Raw genomic sequence first — 16,634 nt, 5'->3', positions numbered from 1 at the left:
GAGATAGACAGACAGACAGAAGTGGGGGGAGGGGGAGGAAAGAGAGAACCTAAGAATGGTATTATTGCTATTAAACTCAAAGCTGATATTTTTTACTAAATACATGCAATAATGATTTTTCTTTTTTTTCGAAGATAAAGGTTTTAAATAAAAATTGATATTGTTCTATTATTTCTATATCTTGTTGAATTTCCTTTTAAAATGAATGGTTTTACTGTTGTTCTGAGTTTTTTTCTTTTTTTTCTGATTTTTTTTAATGGTATATTTGGCCAAATGCTTGAAAATAATGAGTGTTAAGGCAGTGTGAGGTATTTCACAATTTATTGTCCTAAGTTAATGAGAAAGCCTCTTTCAAGAACTTAAGCTTTATGTTTTAGAATTCTTAATACCATCTATGGGTTTGTCTGTTAATAACTTCTACTCTGTGTCAGCTGTATAGGGTTTTACTCTGGATCTAGTCTTTTCTCTTACAGTCCTGCTTGCTGACACTTCATCGTTGGCACTGCATTAAAATGTTGGCCTTCAGATTCCCACAACATGAAGTTTAGGCTAGCCATCTGTAGAATACTAATGATAAAAGGCCAAGGTCCTGCCCTTAATCCTGGAGCTTGTTCTTCGACATGGCCACAGACCATGGCCTTCACACAGCATCTTAGCATAGATTAGCATGTAATCCATCTCATCCTTGCTTAAAGACCAAATAGTGCTATATGCGTCATGAATAAAATAGCACAAATCCAACAGCCCTGCAAAGCAGCTGGCCCATTTTAAAGTGATGGTAAACACCAGGGGTCATGATGCATACCTGTTAATCCCAGGACTTGGGGGACTAAGGCAGGTGAATCAGGAGTTTGAAGCCAGCCTGGCCTACATCGTGAGCCCCTGTCTTAGGAACAGAGAAGAATAGGGGAGGAACTAGGAATGGAACACTGTTCCTAATATCTTAGTGTATGGCACAGCGTACCCCCTCTTTATTCTCCTCTTCCCCATTCTCTTTTTGAATTGGCATAGGTAGACTGGTTCCCACGAACTGGCTTCATGGACATAGATGCTCAGTTTTAAACTCTTGTGAGCCATCCTGAGGGGAAGCATCACCAGTAGAAGATTTGGATATAAGCTTAAAATGTATACAGGCCTTCTTTGACAGACCAAATCTTGTTTTAAAAGCACTAAGGGAGTTTACTGTTTATAGTACTTCCTAAATAAGTTGAACAAACATCCTTCATGGTGCCCATTGGTTCATGGAGCATGGTGCACAGTTGGTTAGGTTTGTTGTACTGTGGGTAGGATCGGTAAAATCACCTCTGTGGTACCATGCAGATGTGAAAATGATTTGATTGGAGCAGTGAGAGTGATTGATGAACTGTGGTAAGCCAAGAGACAGGAAATGGCATGAGGTCGGGGTTGTACAGGAACTTGAGTGTTCAACAGATAGAGAATCAGAGAGAGCTGCAGAATCCAGTTTATGTGTAAGACAGTGCTAATGGTAGAATGACACGCATTCAGTTTCCTATGGCATATGTGTTTATCTTATTTATACTGAGGAAGGGCATTCCCTGTGTTGAAGCTTTATGCGTGATGCTCCTGACTTTAGGCTCTTATGATGCTGTGTTTTGCCCCAGAAGCTCTTTTGATGACCTGTACCTATTGTTCTTTAACTGACTGCATTTTGTTGCCAAGGCCAGAACCACATTTTCAGTAGCAATGACTGCTGGGAGCCTTGGGCTAACTTGAAGGAGATGAGAACTGCTCTGGCTACAGGATCTTGGGTTTTGTGGTGGTTGGGCATCAGAGGAACTAAGGTACGGTGGCTAGCCCGAAGCTACAGTAAATGTATTTAGTAAGGTAAGAGCAGTTGCTCTTCACCATCAGCTTAATCTTTTTTATGTCTTCACTAAATGATGTGGTAGAGGATTCGGAGTGTGCCAGGAGATACTGGTGAGATCAGCTTGCCTTGTGATTCGATGTTTATGCTCAAAATTAGAGGTAGAGCTCCAGCGTCTTGTTGGAAGGTTCACGTGCACTGCCCTGTGTGAGTAGGTCAGGTGATTGTAAAAATCATGTAAGCCCTGCATTATAATAGTAAAATGATCCTGAATGCAAAGGAATTTCAGGTTATCACTGGATAAAGAGATGACCCAGGAGAATATCGGGGGAAGAAACATTAACCAGAGCTCTTGTGGCTGGAGACCCCTAGTGTTTAATTGTAAACAGCTCTCTCAAGCCACTCAACAATTGCTGATTACTTTATTTTTGAAAGATTTATTTATTTTGTACTCTGTGTGTGTGTGCACACGTGTGCAGTCCTGCCTGAGTTTATGTGTACCCCATGAGTGCAGGAACCCACAGAAACCAGAAGAGGGTATTGGAATCCCCAGCACAGAATGGTTTGAAGCCACCGTGTGGGGGCTGGGAAGCAAAAGTAGGTGCTCTACAAGAGCAGTGAGTGGTCTTAACCACTGAGAGCCCGGTCTCCAGCCCTGGTTGCTTCCTACACTTTTGAATCTTTTTCTGTGGGGCTCGCTTCGTTAGTCTTTGCCTTCACAGGGGTTCTTCAAAGCCTTGTTGTTTGTTTTTCCGATGCTGCTCTCAGATCCTGTAGGGATTAAATTTAGCCTTGTTTTTGTTCCCTGTATAGCAGGTAAGTGGTAGAAGTTCTCTAGAGGTGGCCAGGATGGCAGATAGATCAACTTGAAGAGGAGTCTTACCAGATAGTGTTTTCCTCCAGTTTGAGCTGTTCTGTGACTAAAATCTCAGGTAAACCTCATAAGAACAGTGTCGTTCACTTCAGAAACAGTGTGATTTAGAGACAACTTGAGGATCTTGAACCACCCTTTTGTCAAATATCTCCTGGTTTGTGCCTGGTGAGATTCCCACCCTACAATACTGGGAGTTTACAAATGAAATTGTTAAACTGCTATTGATTACTGCCTGGAAAATGGGAGTGGAGCCATAGCTCCAGAGGCAGGCAAGTAGAAGGCTAACTTCAACTGTGGAATTCTACAGCAGTCCAAAGACAAAGCTGATCCTACTTGGACCATTTGTTCAGACTTGATAGCTTGTTTCACTGTCTTCCACTTTCCGGTTCCCTTCCTACTTCAAGCTATACTTGTCCTTTGATTGTTGAAATGGTCCTTTTAGGAGCCTCAGGAAAAGATAGACACTTCTCTGCTTTCCAGATGAGCACTGTCCACGTGAGAGAATCTTAGCTACTCACAGCACCTGCCTTCCTAAGAGAGGCAAAAACATTCCTTCCAGTGCTCCTCACTCCTGAAGCTCTTACTGGTGTTGGTAAATAAGGTAAAAGCTGGAAAACTAAGACTTCCATCCTAACAGAGGGAATGTTCTAACCTTCTTAATTACCTTCCTTAGAACAGAGAAGAAAATGCATGGTGGTAAAATTTATGAACACCTCCACTTGAGTAAATGCTGTTGCATTTTGATAGTTGCTTTATTGAAGAATAGAAAGGAGCAATCTCAAACAGAGAGTAAAAAGTTGCCTGTTTCTTTGTCAAACATTCAACCAATATATGCCTGGAAATCTTGTCTTCTTAGGACTAGAGTGCCAGGAATCTGCCTTTTCTGGACTGTTAGGCTTGGAGTCACTTGGGCCCATGGCACACTGCGTGGCCCCCCTTCACTCAGCATTGGCACCATGTCCCGCTTGTTTCCTGCCTTATGCTAAGCAGTGCACAGCTGATGTTTTTCCTACAAGCAGATGAATGCATTTTCAAAGTTAGAATTTCTAGTTCATTAAAGAATCACACCCCACAATGGTGAACAAGTGTCAGTTGAAGAAAATTGTGAGAAATTCTTAGGTCAGAAGTTACAGGCAATGGTCTGTGGCTAGATATGGCCTACCAGTGTCTTTTAGTTGATTCAGTTTTCAAAAGCAGAAAGCTTCACTTTCAGATTTATAGCTTCTCTTGGGGAAAATCTAGAAATCATGGAAACAGACCTCAGGAGCTGCGTAGCAGAGAGAATTTGAGAAGTTATGCCTTGCTTCTCTGGCTCACAGCAGCCTGTGATCTCTGTTGTGTGATTGGTGCTTCTAGATGTCTGAGTGTGAGTGCCCTTCCAGGTGCTCCTTGTCTTCAGGCTACTCAAACTGAGCAGTTGCTTAGTGGAGTGGCATGGACCAAATCAGCTCCTCCATCTTAGTCCATTTGCAGCTGACGTGAAAACAAAAATACCTCTGACTGTGTTGGATATCAAGAACCAACGCGGATTTCTCACTGTTTGGGAGTGTGAAAAATTCAGGCCGAAGGTGCTAATAGTGTCTGAAGAGGGACCCATTTCTCATAGCTGGTGCCTTCTTCCTGTGTCTTCTCCTGGTGAAGGGGGAAGTAAACAGGTTTCATCAGGTCTCTGTAAGGACCTCAGTCTCAGTCAGGAAGAGATTGTCCTCATGATAATAATTAATCATCTCCCCAAAGTCCCCACCTTTAGTACTGATGAGCTTTCCACTTACAAGCATTCTTGGGATTCTCTGAAACCTAAATAGAACCTTGAGAGGTGGCTCTCTTTTTCAGGTGAGTGCTGTCAAAACAATATTGCCTGAGCTGCACATTACCCTCAAAGCTTTGTTACACACTTTTGAAAGGCTATTTTCTCCTGCTGTGCCGTCATGTCTTATTGTAGGCCAGTTACCACAAGTGCCTAGTGCTGTGCTTTGCCCACAGTGTAAATGTTTGGGTGAATGGTCAAAGGCTGGAAAGCACCAAAGCATTCATTTTTTTCTTTCTTCCATGGATATGCCTCAAGTGAGTAACACAGTATCAGTAGGGGAGCCTCGTATTAGTTTGGAAATCTATGAGAAGAGTTTTATTCCTCAGTCTAATTGTATTTAATTTAGGAATTTGCTAGAAATGTATCCTGATATTCTCCTCCCATATAACAGTAGGAAATTAATAGATCCTAAGTAGGTTGTGTCCTTCAATACTGATTCTCCCACCCAAGGCTTTTCTGGATGAGGATATTCCAAGTTAATTGAGTCTTACTCACTTTGAATCCAGCTGTCCCTCTGCTACTTAACATTTCAAATTACTGGTCCATTTAGCCTTTTGGGATGGCAGTAATACAGTGGAGGCAGAGTATTTCCAAACTTCAGAACAGTACTTCTTCCATGGCTTTCTTCCTCCAAAAATGAAGACACCCTTGTAGATTGATTTTGAAGTTCTCTTTAGCTCATAGTGAACCTAGTTCATAGGAAAATGAAAACATGCAGTGTCTTGAACTTTAGGAATCATTTTCTCCTTTCAATGTCTGTCACTTTTAAGAAGTCACATTGTTTGGGGGAAAAATAATAGAAGTACTTACATACTCAAGTATCACACCTTGGGAAACACCGGATTAAATGCTGCTCGTTCTTTTAATACTTGTTTAGAATATGTAAATTAGGGCTTTAGGCTTGGCATTGTTAATAAGCAACTCTATGTTCTGGGAAGTTTTTTCCCTTTTCTTATTTTTTAATGTAGATCAAAGTGGGATTTATTGGACAAGGAAAAGCTCAATTTATGGCTTGGGGCAACATTCCAGACTAAGAGAACTCTGAACTTCCTGAAAGACTTAAGTACCAAGAAAAGGCAAAATCAAGTAATACTTACAGATCTCGGAGTGCTCTAAAAACTGTACCTAATTAAGCTTCCCACCCCCTGTGCAGTAAATACTCTGTTAGTTATACAGGTGAGATTCTAAGAATTTCTAATTAAGCTATGTTCCCACTTCCTCACCTCCATGGAGCTCAAATTATACAGTTTGCCAAAGGATGTGTGTGCTGTGTCATTCTGGTGTGGTTTCCAGTGGAGTTCTCATCTCATTTCTCAAAATGGGGGGGGGGGGGGGGGGGTAGTGGCATTGTAGAACATTATTGTTAATGCTTTACAACTACACTATGATTTTTTTTTAAACTTGCTCTTTATTTCAGTTGAACACTTGTTTTAGATTTCTGTATGTAAGAAACTGTTTTCTTCTAGATTGGACAGGTCCATTTCTCAGTTATCTGAACCCAGACTTGATTGATTTAAGCAGGTTTCTTTGGAGGTACAGTTAGACCAGAGGTGGGCGAAGTGGCCATGGGAGATGGCCTGGTTTGCTTGTGAAAAGCCTGCATTCATGAAGCTGAGCTTGTATTCTGGGGTGACTTGTTCTACTTCATCCCCTAGTCAAATGTAGTAGGGACATAGATTTTATTAAATCACGTGTCTTAAATTTGATTGGTTGATCTTTTTCTTGAGCTAAGATCCTGTTATGTAGCTTGGGCTGGCCTGGAATTTGGTGAGGCCAGGCTAACTTCGAACTTATGATTGTGACTCAACATCTTGGGTACTGTGATTGAAGGCATGCCCAGTGTTGCCTGGCTTCTTTAATATTATTATAATCTTTTCACTAGAGCCTTTGAGCATTATAGGAGTGTGGGAACAAATGACCAAGTACCAGAAGCTACATGATGTAGAAATTTGTAGTCTATCAATTTCCATACCAAAGAGTGGGAACTCCTAGACAGCCACCTGACATGTAGGTTCCTTGTAGCAGCAGGGACTGCTGCTGTGGAAATAAATGGAGAAATACCCAGGCTTTAGCAGTTTTGTTTCCATTAAAAAAAAAAAATTTAAGAAGTAAGATTGTAAGGGCTTTACTAATTATAAAAGCACCGCAAAAGTGTTGCTAAAAATATTTGAAAGCTATGTGAGCACTAAGAAGAAAATAAATCCTGTGTAATCCTGGCCACAGATGGCTACATTTTAATACAACATTTTCAAGAATTTTCTAGGCCAGCCAGTGTATCTTTGAGTTATGTATCTCAACTAAATGATTTAATAACAGTGATTGTGATTTTGTATGAGGTAAATGAACTTCATATTTCTTTCCTAGCCAAAATATGCATATCTGTACCAGTAAATATTTCACTTTTGAAAATGAGTATGTGGCTTCCTCCTAGGAATTCTAATTGAAGCTGTAATGAAGCCATTCATGTATCTGTGTACATTCATGTACTATATGCCACTTAGGAAGTAATGCTAGAGCTACATGTGAGAGAGTGGATATTAACTTTTTAGTTAATGTCTGTCTTTAGTGTCTGTCTTATTTTATAGTGTCGATTAATGAAAACATTACTAAACTGTATCTATGTAATTATGAAATACTTGTTTTTCCTGCAATCTTTGAAGTTCTCATTATTGTAAAAGTTCTCTTGTGGTGACTTCGCTCTACGTTGGGGAAACCTACACTAGTTACTTTTCTGTGGTGTGATAAAACACCATGATCAAGCAGCATATAGAAGAAGGAATTTATTTGGGCTTATGGTTTCAGAGGAGTAAGAGTCCATCATGGTGGGAAAGTGTGTCATCAAGCTGCAGGCATAGGGCTGGAGCAGCGAATTCTTAGCCTAGGAGTTCACATTTTAAGCCCTACCCAGAGAATATGACATATGGAAATGACATAGTGTTTAAGCCCTCAGAGCTGCTCCCTGTGACTGACATGCCTCCTCTGACAAGGCCCTACCACCTAAGCCTCCTCAAACAGCAGCACCAACCAGGGAGCAAGTGTCCAAATACAGGAGCCTATGGGGACAGTCTCATTCAAACTGCCACAGAATGGAATTATAATTGCTTCCTGTGTGTTTGTCAAGACAACTTCAAGTGAAAAGAAAAAAGTCTAGTAGTCACACTTACTATGTACCTAATATTCTTAACCACCAAACTCACAATTGTGATAACATCATTATTGAAATATGTAAAGAGAAACAACAAACTTCCTGGCACAGTAATTATCACCTGCAGATGGTCTGAAATTAGCATATTGAATTAGCTACAGAAACATCATGTGAGCTGTGAAATGGAGTGCAGATGCACAGTGAAATTCCGTAACAATACTTGGTATATGGTATAGATACCCATATATTAAGATACTAGTCAATAAATGCAAAGTAAAATGAGCCTTAACAACTTAAAATGTCCTATATAAATGTGATGTTAGAGAGAATTTAATGTGAACACAGGGAAGTCTATCTACTTATATATTGAGTATTTTAAATAATATGTATATGTGTGCCCAAGTAAAGAAGGCCTGGAGTTGGATTCATGACTTCAGATCTGATTGGCAGGAAATGTAATATCAGAACTTTAGTTGGTTTTATAAAAGCATGAAGTGTTCAAATTAACTTCTCTGTAGCTTTTTAGTGTTATTGCTGTTTGACTTTTTTGTTTTTTGTTTTTTTTAATGAGCTTCCATTTTATGGCACACAGAAGTAAAAAGGAGAAGCTGATGAGCCCTAAGAAGGCCTGTCTGTCCCTCTTACCTGTGAGGACTTGTGTCTCTGCTGGTGGGCTCTGTCTGAGTAATCAGTGCATATTTTTGGCTCTTTAGCAACCAGCCACCCAAAGAGTTGTTATTCTTTTGTGTTGAGTTACTCAAACTTCTCATCTTTATATATATATATATATATGGAATATATTTGGTCATGTCAGTACATATAAGGTCATCAAAGAGGCATTTAATTCTTAACATGCTATTGATACAATTTTGTAAGTATGATTATATCATATGAAGTTTCACATTGTCTCTGACAATCTTCTGGATAATTTTTCATTCAGAACAGAAACATGGTATGGCACAGAGGAAAAAATAACATTTCAACCAAAAGTTAAACTCTGGTTGAGCTTGCCTGGTAATTCATTCTCCAGGTTAATTGGTGCCTACAAATCGCATTCATTCCTCCCCGCCCCAACTCCGTGTAGGAAAGCTCCTACAGGAACCAAGCAGTTGTCCTTCCGGACTCCACTTAGCTACTGTGCAAGTGACGCTCTCATTTCCTTAATACATGTGTGAGCACATGCATACATACGTGTGGACGAATGCACGCACACAAACAGTAGGGACACTTTTAAACTAGTCTTTTGTATCTTTCTCATTTCTGTTTCTGGTGAACTCAGGATTTGGGGGAACTGAATGTGAAAGGGCTTGGAGACCTCTTTCTAATATATTAGCTGAGTATTATGGTCTACAATGAAATGTGCTAAATAAAAAACCCTTTCAGATACTGTTGCTTACCTGTTAGCTCAGTTTGTTTAAAAATAAAAGGAAACCATCTTTACAATGAAATATTCCATAGCATACCTGTTTTACTTACGTGAGTGTATGACCCTGTGTCATACAGATGCAAGCTACATGACATGTCTAATCAGTTGTACATATATTTTACATCTCTTTATGTTTTGTTCTTTTTTATTTTTTTTAAGATTTATTTATTTATTATGTATACAGAAGAGGGCACCAGATCTCATTACAGATGGTTGTGAGCCACCATGTGGGTGCTGGGAATTGAACTCAGGACCTCTGGAAGAGCGTTCGGTGCTCTTAACCTCTGAGCCATCTCTCCAGCCCTGTTTTGTTCTTTTTTAAATCCATCAAACAAGTCTGAAAATTCGATAGTATGCATCCTATTTTCTCACAGTTTGCTTTTTTGCATTCTGTTCCTTCTGGCATTTGTTTTTGCCCAGTGAACTCCTGTTTATGCTTTTATAACTTAACCAAAATATAATCTATGAAGCTCTGCCTGGTTCCTAGCTATAACTGCTCCTTTTTCTAAGCACCAGTGCCCTCCGTCTGCTCATAGGAGTATCCTGTTGTGAGTCCTGAGTTCTTCCCACCTACTCTGGTGGCTGCAGATCATACAGAAGGATGGCTCCTTACTCTATGGTGTTGTTCCTGGCTTTCAGTTGATATGCAGAGAGTATTTTGAGTGTCCTTACCTCCTGAGTTTGGTAAAGTCATATCAAAAGTACTTTGTGATTTCAGTTCCTTGGTTCTTAGCCACCTAATTATAGAGGTTTCCTAAAACTTTATGAATTCATAAAATTCTTCTGCTTTGAGTGTCCAAGTTTTGTTTGTTTGGTTTTGGTTTTTTGAGACAGGGTTTCTCTGTGTAGTTTTTGGTGCCTGTCCTGGATCTCACTCTGTAGACCAGGCTGGCCTTGAACTCACAGAGATCCACCTGCCTCTGCCTCCTAAGTGCTGGGATTAAAGATGTGCACCATTACCACCCGGCTATAGAGAGTTTTAATTGTCATCATAACCTAATCTTAGAATTATTCCACTTTCCCAAGGAGATCCCAGATGAAATGTTTTAAAATACTGAAAGTATTATACAGAAACTTCTGTATAGTCACTTGAAATGGATGATCTTGAAATGCATTACTGTTCTTGGTTCTAAACGATGGTACATATTATGCTTAAGGGTAGCATTTGGGTGCTAAAAGAGTATGATTGTGGGGGACACTAGTGTCCCTTCATAGGTCTCTGTTCTGTGCTGTTTGTAGAGTCTCTGGCTCACACGTGTTTGCATGCACACACACTTGCAAACACACACACGCACCTTTATTCCAAGTTGAGAATGTAATAACATGTAATGTATCTAAATCTTGATTTAACATACTAGGGCTTCAGAGAAGAAGAACCTAGCTCAGAGTCACACTAGCATAAGAAGGGCTGGAATAATAGCCTGAGAGCCTTTGTTATTTGAAGGTGCCCATGCAAGCCTTACTGTTCAGACAAGGCTAATCTTAGCCATGTTCACTGAAAACTCCCAGTGTGTTCTCCTCGTGTACTCCTAGCGCAGTTAAATTTTAGGGCGTGTGTAAAATAAGTGTCTCTCTGTAGAATGGTGAGTGGATCCCGACCCCTTCTCTCTGGTGTGGGTGGATGTCCTTCACTCTTCTGTTGCCTGTGTCCTTAGCCATGAGTGTTTTGTTTTTTCTTGCAGATGACACGCTTGGTGCTGCCTGGCATGGTAGAAAGGTGAGTCACACGCTCACACACAAACACTGTGGATGCAGAGCTCATTATTATTTATAGGGAGAATCCTTTCTTTGAGAATTTCATTAAAGTGACTAATGAACCTAACTGTGTCTTAGCACCAGGCGAATCACACAGTGGAGCATGAGTCATTGGTGGAGGAGGCCTTTTCACTAGACTTTTTTATTTCCCTCTCTAGGGTTGTGGTGGTTCCTTTAGATCAGGATTAAAAAGCCAGCCTGAGTCACCATCACTAACTCAATTGCCTGCCATTCTGAGGGGGTGGATAGAGTTCCTGGGATATTCCTGGGAATTCCTCCTTAAAGCTGTAGCCACTTCGAGCCTAAATTGGTAGAGTGTCCTGAAGTGAGAGGCCCTCCTCCGGTGTTTTCACTCTTACTGGGGGATGGATGCATGAGGGACTAAAGCACAGTGTGCACTGACCGGACGTGACGTCAGATTGACTCTAGGAGGGAAGGCAGTCCACCAGCTTCTTCAGGTTCCAGTTGGAATTGGGTGCCAGGAGAGTACCCTAAATGTCTTCATTGTTGTTGAGAAGTATGTGGTTGCATTTCCACATGTGAGATAGCACTGAGTGTAAAATTTAACTAAACTCTGTTTTTGTCACAGAAGAATCTAAATGTTGCCTAGTCATTCAAAGAAAACCTGATGGAAAGAGCTTGATTTGAATGTTGGACCAGTTTGTCATTTAAATTTTGCACTCCATCAAAGCTTTGGCAGGGGAGGAATCAAGGATCCACTTCTGTTAAAAGACCAGCAAGGCTTGCAGTTTATGCATATCAAATTCCTCCATATGTTGTGCCTCATTCTACCTTGTGGGTGGAGAAACGGAGCTTAGATGTCCATTTGTTGATCATATTCAATGACTGATTAAGAAACTGTTTCTCAGCAAAGTTTGTTGTAATTATGTTTTACATATACTGATTTGTATATTCTCATTGCCTTATTTTACTAAAGTTTCCCTTTAAAGCCTTCAAGATGATTATTGACTGACAGTGGGGATGTGCTTCCATAAGACATGAAAATGGCAGTGATCAAACCATACCAGAACTCTAGAAAAGACAGAGTAGAATCCAATAAGGATGAAATTTGGACCACTGTCATAGCCTGAGTTTTGACATCTGCAAATGGCATTATAAAGAAATGTTTGGACTTGAAGTAGGGGTTCAGTATTATAGCACTTGCCTAGCATGCCTTGGGTTCCATCTTCAACACCAAAAATAAATAAATAAATAGATAGATAGATAGATAGATAGATAGAAAAAGAAAATCAAAGTTGTATGCCATAGAAATGTTATGAAAGAATTTTGAAAGGGTATTGATGAAAGCTATATAAAGGGAATGGTTATCATTCCTGGAGCAGAAAGTACTGGATCCATAGAATGTCAAGCCCAGTGCATTGCATTAATTGAAAGAAACTCCACCTTGTTTAGGTCAGTAGAAGATGGGGACTCAGTGAGATGGGGTGCCATGAAACACAGGATGTAGAGACTCAGGGCCGTCTCTAGACCTGGCAGTGCCACCAGTTATAGCTGACACTGAATGTGGAGGAACAGCATGAAGAGGGTATTCATGGTCGTCCAGCAGAGCGTAGCTGGGGGAATCCAGATGAGTTCAATCCTTGCCTTTCAAGAAATCAAGCCGATTGTAAACTGAGGTTGAGAAATGACCTTGTAGAAAGCCAAGAGAAGCTACGGAAAGCTGGAATCATAGAAGTGGGGATGGTGTTTGTGGTGCTTGCTAAGGCTAGTTAGAAATGTGTGTAGAGATTATTAATCAGTACTTTGTGTTAGAAAAAGGGACATCTATGCCCAGTGGAGTTTCAGGAGTTAATAGGTATATTAGTCAGTATGTGCTGACCACAGTAATAGGTTAACGCCTAACTTTATGGGCTTATCGGTAAAGATTTATTTTCCCCTTTCTACCTAGTTCATCAGGAATCTCGGGCTCCTTCCATTTAGGGGCTCCATTATCAGTCTTTAAGTGTTGCTATTCAATGAGAATACCAATCCTATGGAAACTACCATAGAAATAAGCCATTTGGGGAAGTGTGAACAGCAGCTAGAATGAAGCACTATCCTTTAGAAAGAACCCTTTGTTATTGGTTTCTCTGCCTTCTTCCCTTTCAGTGATTCTATCTCTGGTGTATGAGATTTTGCTAAACCTTCTAGAACTATAGCCAACCAACTATCACTAAACAAGTATCAATAATCAGACCAAGGTATTATCACTATGCACATAGAAAGTGCATAATTACATTATTGGGAAACTTGCTCTCTCTACTTCCCTGGAATTATAAACATTGTGTACAGCTAGAGCCGAGAGGTGGTTGCCATAACAACCATGGAAGGGCTAAAAATAGCCTCTTTCATATTGTACTGCTTAAGGTGGAATTATGACACGTTATGGTGTTTTAGGGCAGGTAATTCTCTTTCATGTGCTAAATGTTTGCAAACTTTCTTCAACAAAGCAATATTTGTATAGTATGAGCATTTGATTGCTGGTTCTAATTGTATGCCTGACCCCACGTTCCACGATTCTTTTCTGACATTGAGCTCTGTCTTGATAGTTTCTCTGTGTTCTTAGGAGTCAATTAGAGAACTGTCTACACCAATTTCCGTTTTCCATCTAAGCTTAGAAAACTCTTTAATGACCCTGCAAGAGTACACGTCTATCTTCTCTCAAATGTAGTGGAAATGTAAAGAATTGAGATAGAGTCTATATTTCACAATGCTGTGTCTGGTTAGCAATCTACACTGACTGACCTTCTGGCTCCTCTCGCTTCTTCCCTCTGCTGCAGGGTGGGGCAATGCTGAGGTTTTCTGAGTCAGGCCAGAATTAGTGACTTCTTTCAAAAGAGACTAGACCTCCACAGCACAGTATTTTTATAGAGTTGAGGACAGGGATGCTACAAGATCCTGGCAGAATACTGAGGTATTTGGAGTACAAAAGCTTGACAATGGTATTTGGAGTACAAAATATCCAAGTGACAATTAAATGGAGTCTCCTGGGGACTGCCCAAGTCTAAGGTAGTCCTAGAGAGCACAGCTGTAAAGAAGCTGTAAATGCAAGCTGCTGAACTTTACAGGACTGGACAAGCCTATGGACTGGCTTCTGAGAAGACTAATAAAGGAGGTGACTGCGAAGATGAAGAGCTGTGTCCTTAAGTGGAGTTAATGGTTCTGCTTTGTTTCTGCAGCGTTGTAGTTCTTGTAGATCCTCAATAATCTGTACCTCCAAGTCACCATCACGTGATGGTTAGCAAGTAAGCAGTGTGATCAATTATGAATATTGCATCACAGAAAATGTTGCTTTATTTATTTATCTGATGTCACAGCAAACTAGGAAATGTGTTGAAGTATGGGCAACACAGATTTTCAGTAATAGAACTTCAGCAGAAATTTTTAATGTGTTGCCATTGTTCCCAAGCCTCCAGAAAATGAGAGATTAACCAGCTTGGCTTATGTTTGTCTCTGTGTGCAATTAAGCATAGCCTATTTTGCCCTTCTGCTTGATATAACAGAGTTGTCATGAGCCCGGCTGTGCCATGGAAACTGGTTTGACGTCACTAATTCTGCTTAGATGGAGGATTAGAATTAGACGGAGTAGTTGATTGTACAGATGAGTCTTTTATGTCCCCCAGTCCCAAATGATCACCCCCATTTCTGCATAAGGAGATACATTATAGAGATTGTGACAGGGCATACCAGTGTTCGATTTGGGAGGCAGATAAAATGAAATAGAATATTTTTTCCTTGGAGGAGAGCAATTTGAATGCTGTTATTGAGGGTCATAGGCAGGTCTTTGATAGACAAATATGCATATTCTCAACAGTGTGACAGATTGGTAGGTGGGGGCTTTCTCTGTTGTCATTTAGATACAATTACAAGTTGGCTGTGTATTTATTTACTCACATCTAATGCATTCTCATTTTATATAGTACTTTGACAGTCTTAAATATGTTTTGATGTATTTTGAAATATAAATACTTTGTTTTTTATACAGTACTTGAAATTTTTGACTTAGTAGCTCTATCTACTAGTAATTTTCTTTCTTTTCTCCTTCTCTCTTTTTCTTTCCTATTTTGGATTTTTATTTATTTTTAATTTGTATGTTTCCTCCATGTAGGTCTTTATACTACATGTGGCCATAAAAACCCCACAGAAACTCCACTGCTCTGGAGTTAGAGATAGCTGTGAGCTGCCATGTGGGTTCTGGGAACTGAACCCAGGTCTTTGCAATAATGTCCAATGTGCCAAGTCATCTCTCCAGCTCCTAGAAATTTTCAATCAGAGTAGAATATTTGAGAAACAAAGATCTTAGTTACCTCCAGAAGTAAATAAGTAAAAGAATGACTACAACATTGTGACATGTTGGATTGTTGATACTATTTTATAAAATGGGAAAAGAGCTTTGAGTATCTTTAAATGACTTTTCCTCTGTTGAAGCAATTGAACTTTAACCTTTACCTTCAACTTTCTGTATCATTTGTGAGTAACAGGATGGAAACTGTGACTGTTGTTCAGGGTGTATGCAGCCGCCATGGCTAGCTCTGTCTTAACAGGACAACCTGGCTCCAAGCAGCAGTGGCGGACTGCGCCTTCAGGGACAGCATCACCTGCAGGTGCTTCAGACAGGCTTTCTCTCTCCTTCCGCTGTGTGGTTGAGGATGGAGCAGCTCCTGGTTAAAGGTTAATGTGGGTGATTGTGAGGTCGGAGTTGCTCCTCAGGAAGCGTGGTTGCCTGAGTAGCTGCAGCCCTGTGTGTCCACCTCATTGGAACCCCACCCATCCTAAAGGATGTGTATTCTACTACAAACAGATTCCTTGTGGCTTATTTTACATGGAAACTACATATTTGTCTAAATTGTGCAGACCAATCACTTTCAGCATATTCAGAGCTGGACAGCTGTCACCACAGTCTAATTTGAGAACATTTTCAACACTGAAAACGATCATTTTGAAGATGTAGTTCTTGTTCCCTTTTCATCAAAGGAGCAATCTTTGATTATAATAAAAGATTCTTTTGTTCCCTTTTCATCAAAGGAATTTCTTATAAGTATATAAAATGAAATGACTAGGTGTTTATTGCTAATTAATCTTTTTTTTATGTAAAAGGGCTGAGTTCTAACTCCTGATTTAAAAAAAAAAAATCTCTTTTTTTGCCTTAAAAAAAAAAAGGACACCAATATAAGGATAATGTAACTAATACATTAGACTCTTCTAACTTAAAACAACCTTAATATCATTCCTAAATTTGAAATTTTATTTTTATCACCGGGATGGTAGTGGGTTTCACTGCTTAGGACAGTATGCGTTACTAATAAGGACTTGTGGTTTATAAACAACTGACTAGTCTCTGGTGAGACATGAAACAGAGGGCCCAGACTTCCCTTTGACGGCTGCAGTGGTATCTTGCCTCAAGGCTGGCAGATGGAATGGTAACCTTTGGGGATTGTTTCTTTCCAGAGTTATGTCTACAATAATTCATATATGCCATTTGATCGTGTTTCCTGTACTGTTTTACATAAAAGGGGTCTAGAATTCTCCTCCCTCCCTGAAATAGTGAAAATACAAAACAAAACAGGACTTAGGAATAGAAATCCAGACAGAGAACAGCAACAGACTATGGAGAAGGAAAGGAAGCTAAGGTATGAACCAGAGGTGGGTGGGTGAGATTTCAGTATCTAGAGAAGAGAGGCTGGGCTGGGGTGGAGGTCAGTTGGTAAAGCACTTGCCTAGCATGCATAAGACCCTGGCTTCCATTCTTTGTGTGACTTTGAGAAGCAGGAATTTGAGAGAAAAAGTTGGTAGCTGATT

The 16,634-nt window shown here is 40.1% G+C and overlaps 1 protein-coding gene across 1 annotated transcript in view; it reads left to right on the top strand.

Annotated features, from left to right (window-relative positions):
- Hsd17b12 (hydroxysteroid 17-beta dehydrogenase 12) overlaps positions 1 to 16,634 on the top strand; it is a 133,760-nt gene that overhangs the window by 103,887 nt on the left and 13,239 nt on the right. The window contains exon 7 of the mRNA XM_036185115.1: positions 10,763 to 10,797. Coding sequence (XP_036041008.1) covers positions 10,763 to 10,797 — 35 coding nt within the window. The remainder of the gene's footprint in view (positions 1 to 10,762; positions 10,798 to 16,634) is intronic.

This window comes from Onychomys torridus, chromosome 4 (genome assembly GCF_903995425.1).
Source record: "Onychomys torridus chromosome 4, mOncTor1.1, whole genome shotgun sequence".
NCBI lineage: Eukaryota > Metazoa > Chordata > Mammalia > Rodentia > Cricetidae > Onychomys > Onychomys torridus.
Note: the sequence above shows the minus strand (reverse complement) of the source record. Positions and strands in the feature narration are given on the sequence as shown.